We start from the raw sequence: 4,653 nt of genomic DNA, 5'->3' as shown, positions 1-4,653 counted from the left end.
CAAGTATTGCGCCGCATTTGAGAGCGTTGAAGCACGGCCCATGAGTGGTCTCGGCGTTGGGGACATGGTATGGTCTCCTCTTTCTAGCTCTTTCCTTGCTATGGCCATGAGGCTTCGGCCGTGTATATGTTTGCATGTTCACTTGTTGTTGATCATGTGGTGTAGGCATTCCAATCTTTGGAGGCATTCAAGGCCCGGCACAATGACAAGCCATTTACTCTTACGCATTGTTGGACGATCATCAACAATTGCCCCAAGTTCAAGGATCAATACCGTGAACTTCAAAGAAAGAGAGGCAAGAAGACGGCCAAGTTCGCCGGAGGTGGGGATGGCGAGGCGTTGAAGAGGCCGAGGGGCAAGACCAACTCCAAGGTGGACGACATACGTGACGCCTCATCCATGGCCTTGCATGAGACTTTGCATGACATGATGTCCCAAAAGGATGTGAGGGACGAGAAGAAGCGGCAAAGCAAGGACGAGCAAATGAAGCAATACCTAGACCTTCAAAGACAGAAGCTTGAGATGGAGGAGGCGGGCAAGAGGAGGAAGCTCGACATGGAGGAGGCGGCCCGGTAAAGGCAGCTCGACATGGAGGAGGCGGCCCGGCAAAGGCAGCTGGACATCGAGGCCGACAACGTCAAGGCCAGGCAGAGGCAGCTCGACATCGAGGCCACCAATGCCGCCACCAAAGCGAAGGAGGTGGCCCTTGCGATCATGAGCGTGGACTTGTCGAAGATGAGCGACAAGACAAGGGCCTGGTTCGAGGCCAGGCAGAAGGAGATGCTCGACGCCGAAGGCCTGAACTAGGTCGTCCGATCGGCGTGGCCGTTCTTTTTGAGGCTGGCATGGGTGCCGCCCGCCCGTCGGGGCCGCTAGCAGTGTGCCGGCGAGAAAACATTCATTTTGGAGGCCGGCTGTGTTGCCGGCCACTGGCTGTGTTGCCGGCGAGGAGAACTATTCATTTTGGAGGCTGGTTGTGTTGCCGGCCGCTGGCTGATGCCGGCGATGGACGTGTAGGCTGCTGGCTCTGTTGCCGGCGTGATGAACCGGGGCCGCTGGCCAGTTTTTTAAGTGGACGCGGACAGGATGGGGCGAATGGATGCGGCCGCGCGCTGCGCGCACGGCCACCGCATCCCAGGACACGCCCGGACACGGCCCCAAACCCCTACCCAAACGAACAGAATCCGGACAAAACGGATGTCCGTTTGGGGTCGCGCGGTGGAGTTGGCCTCACACTCCCTTAAAAAATGATCTCACAAATTTCAGAAGATGTTTGCAAATTTGATAAAACTTTCTGGCCTTCACAAATGTTTATGAATTTTAAAAATATTCACTAATTTTGAAATGTTCATGAATTTAAAGATTTTTCTATATATCAGCGTACGTGTGCAACGTTCATGTGTGAATATGCCCAACGAGGCTCCAGGAGGCTCATTTCTAGGGCGCTTAAAGTAACTTATGTTGCTACAAAGAGCTTCTTTTTTTCTCCTTGGCAGTAGGTCTTTGTACTTCTAAAAAAACGTACTCTCTCCGTCCCATAATATAAAAATGTTTTTTATACTAGTGTAGTGTCAAAAACATTCTTATATTATGGGACGGAGGGAGTAGGTCTGATGCTAGGAGCTACTACGATGCACAAACGAACCAACAAAGGGAGCAGAACATTTCATGACTTGAACAGCACTCTCGGCACTCAGAAAATCTTATACTACCCGTTTCACACAAGTTCAATATAAGCCTTTCAATCCATTGGGTGCTCCACGCGGTATCTTAAAACTGAAGCGCACAATCGGATCCAATTACTCTAGCTTAAACTTTATCGTATTGTACTCCCTCTCTTGATATAAGACATTTTGTGTCAAAAAATGTCTTATATGAAGTAACAGAGGGAGCACTATATGATAATTCAGCTGCTAGTTAAAACATACAATCATCCAAATTCAATTGGTTATCACCCACCAAAATCTGGTTATTATCCACCAAAACCTGCTTACACAGTTCATGGATTAGAAAATGAAGAGCAGCAGTCAGTCTCCCCTACTGCATTCCCCTCACGACCACCCTCTGACAGGGTGGGTGGGACCTCTTTCTGACACATCAAGGCGCCTCAGGTGCTGTGTCAATGGCAACTCTCCATACTTAAGCGACCGTTCCACAGATAGGAGCGAATAATGTGGATCGTCCAATTTCTTCGGCAGCAATCCTTTTACGAGACTGAAGAAAAAACAGAACTCTTTAGATAGTAGAGAACATATTAGATAATAGAGGAAACGTAAAGAAAAATGATAACAAGTCACTATCTAAATTATCTTATAGTTTACAGACGGAGAAATCCTTATGTTGAATACATGTCCAAGTACCTGTGCGCCACTTTTATGACCGAGCATATTTTGAAGTGCATGCTATTGACAGTTCTGGCATACTGGTCCTTGTCCATAAAGGCCAGAGTCTTATCATCCAGAAGAGAAAACTCCCTAAAAACATAATATTGACATTTAGAAATTGCAAGCTATTAATTTAGACGCTTATTAAAGAGAGGTAACTGTATTCCAAATGGTTTTAGTACCCTTTAAGTGCGATGACATGGCATCGAATGCTGGTTGGGGGTACCTCATCGGTGTAAAAAATAATCGCAGGGGCCAACTACACTAGACAGAACTTCAAGTTTAAGTGATGGACTTATAATTTTGTATCATCAACTATAATATGGAAATTTTGCACAAACCTGGGCAAGCATTTCAACAGAGACACAACAATTCCTTAGATGTGTTTGATCTAGCTGCGTTTCATCCGGCCTTTCAGCCTTCATCAATATTGCATCTGCAATAAATGGCAATAAACATGTGAACATGTACAATGCTGATAGTGCTATTCGTAGACTGTACACAAACATACCATTATTAAACAGAAAATGCGCACATAGTAACATATCAGAGCTGTGATAATAATAGCACCTCCAAAAGTACAACTAGCAAATACCTAATGACTTTAGCGTCTCAATGGCAGCAAGAATATCGTGTAGCACTGCTAACTTGATCAGACCAATCCACCTGAAATTATAAGACCAACAAAACAATTGACCATGTGCATCTATGAATTGATGTTACTTATAGCAATAAGTATATTTCACTGGGTTTTTCTACAACCTAGCAATATAAATTACCTGAGATTTCCTCCAATTGTATTGAGGCCTGGCAATATAAAATGAATTCAGTTAGCCCAACATATCACTGCCCAAAAGAGAATAATTTGGATCATGGCCTGGCAATAATCACCTGCATTTTGGAAGTATCTTGACACAGTACATGGACAATAATTTGGATCGACATATGTCAGCCTTTCTGTTGAAAAGGACACAAGCCTGGCATCATTATTGTTCATGTCGACAGCAGCAAATAGGCCGAAAGGCTTCTCCTCACTCAAAAATGACCGGGACATCATGTAGATAACATTATCATCTATGCCTAGTGTTGGAGCAAAACACTCAAGCTTACTCAAGTGATATGATCTTGGAACATGATCCGGCAGCGTGTGCGATTGCCATAACAAATTCCAACTTTCTTCACCTAAAATGATATTTCCACTATCAACATCATTCTGTGTCCCCCATCGTGTACCTTTATTTCTTATCTTCATTATCGCCTTCCAACTATAGTCACCACCAGCTTTTGCATCTTGGTTATACTCCACCTCAACAATCCTGAGTGTATTTCCAGTCCATATCACATCCCTGAACGACCTAGCTGGTATTATTCCATAGTAGCGAGAGTTTATATCCATAGGACCGGGGAAGTTAAAGAACTGCATGCCAGGATCTTCTTGAAGAAGATTGCATGATATTATTCCATGCCATAGGTCCACCCACCCTAACGAATTCTCTCCGACCTTGATTACCTTTGTTGTCTTATGGTCAATGATATGCGTACGGTCAGCAGACCTAAAACCACTTCTAAGCTTCACCACCTTGTTGCTCCAAGTCCTGGTCCTGGAACAGTAATGGAACAGCTTATAAGTAAAAGCTTTACTGGTGTTGGCACTGTACTCCGGTGTCAAAGCAGCCACAACATAACCCTGACTGTGGTTGAGGATGCCGACCGATTGGGTCTGAGGAAATTCGTTTGGTGGGTACGGGAGCACCTCAAGTGACGGCTTCCCGAGGCCAGCCGTGTAGACAAAATAACGCCTTCTCTTGAAGGCTGCCATGGTAATGGCTAGCAGAACAGCATCGCCGTCGGTGCTGACGACGCACGCACCATTCGACAACCCATAATCCCCGACATGGACAATGAAACCAGATATATCCGGTGGGCTGACGAATAAGAAGGAAACCTCCACCTCCACCACCACTTCTTCCTGGGACTCCGCCTCACTTTTGACATCCACGAATGTTCTGGCTGTGGTAGCCAAGGAAGCAGAACATTGAGCCATTGACATTTTCTTCCAGTCGTAGTTAGCCCCGCGCACTACAGTGTCGAGGAGGACCCAGTCAGGAAACATAGGGGCGTAATCCGGAGGCGGCGGGAGCCGGGCGAAGAGTGGACGGACCATGTTCAAGGCCAAAATTCAGAGGTTCAGGTTTGACCCGCACCTCGTGTAAGAGGGCAACAATGGGTAAACCTTTTTGTGTGATGCACGGCGTCGAGAACGGGAGAC

At 46.2% G+C, this 4,653-nt stretch overlaps 1 protein-coding gene across 2 annotated transcripts; it reads right to left on the bottom strand.

Moving 5' to 3' along the window:
- Positions 1-1,768: 1,768 nt before the first annotated feature.
- LOC123134079 (uncharacterized) lies at positions 1,769-4,646 on the bottom strand. Of its 2 annotated transcripts, none has more exons than XM_044553423.1 (7): positions 3,276-4,646; positions 3,164-3,191; positions 2,980-3,050; positions 2,726-2,820; positions 2,567-2,648; positions 2,361-2,474; positions 1,769-2,214 (listed from the first exon to the last, which is right to left on the bottom strand). In XM_044553423.1, the coding sequence occupies exons 1-6, from the start codon at positions 4,546-4,548 to the stop codon at positions 2,374-2,376; spliced, it is 1,650 nt and encodes a 549-aa protein (XP_044409358.1). In that variant the 5' UTR covers positions 4,549-4,646; the 3' UTR covers positions 1,769-2,214; positions 2,361-2,373. The 2 variants fall into 2 exon arrangements, with proteins under 2 accessions (XP_044409358.1, XP_044409357.1); XM_044553422.1 differs by having other exon boundaries at positions 2,567-2,643.
- Positions 4,647-4,653: the final 7 nt, after the last annotated feature.

The sequence above is a fragment of the Triticum aestivum genome, chromosome 6B (genome assembly GCF_018294505.1).
Source record: "Triticum aestivum cultivar Chinese Spring chromosome 6B, IWGSC CS RefSeq v2.1, whole genome shotgun sequence".
Lineage (NCBI taxonomy): Eukaryota > Viridiplantae > Streptophyta > Magnoliopsida > Poales > Poaceae > Triticum > Triticum aestivum.
The sequence above is the reverse complement of the archived record's forward strand: the minus strand, read 5'-3'. Positions and strand labels throughout refer to the sequence as shown.

Excerpts from the sequence above, each read along its gene's own strand:
- LOC123134079 (XM_044553422.1), bottom strand. The coding sequence starts at position 4,548 with ATGGTCCGTCCACTCTTCGCCCGGCTCCCGCCGCCTCCGGATTACGCC. Across the intron at positions 3,192-3,275 it reads AAGATACTTCCAAAATGCAG|GCCTCAATACAATTGGAGGA; the intron begins GTGATTATTGCC and ends TTATATTGCCAG. Across the intron at positions 2,215-2,360 it reads GTCATAAAAGTGGCGCACAG|TCTCGTAAAAGGATTGCTGC; the intron begins GTACTTGGACAT and ends TTTTTTCTTCAG.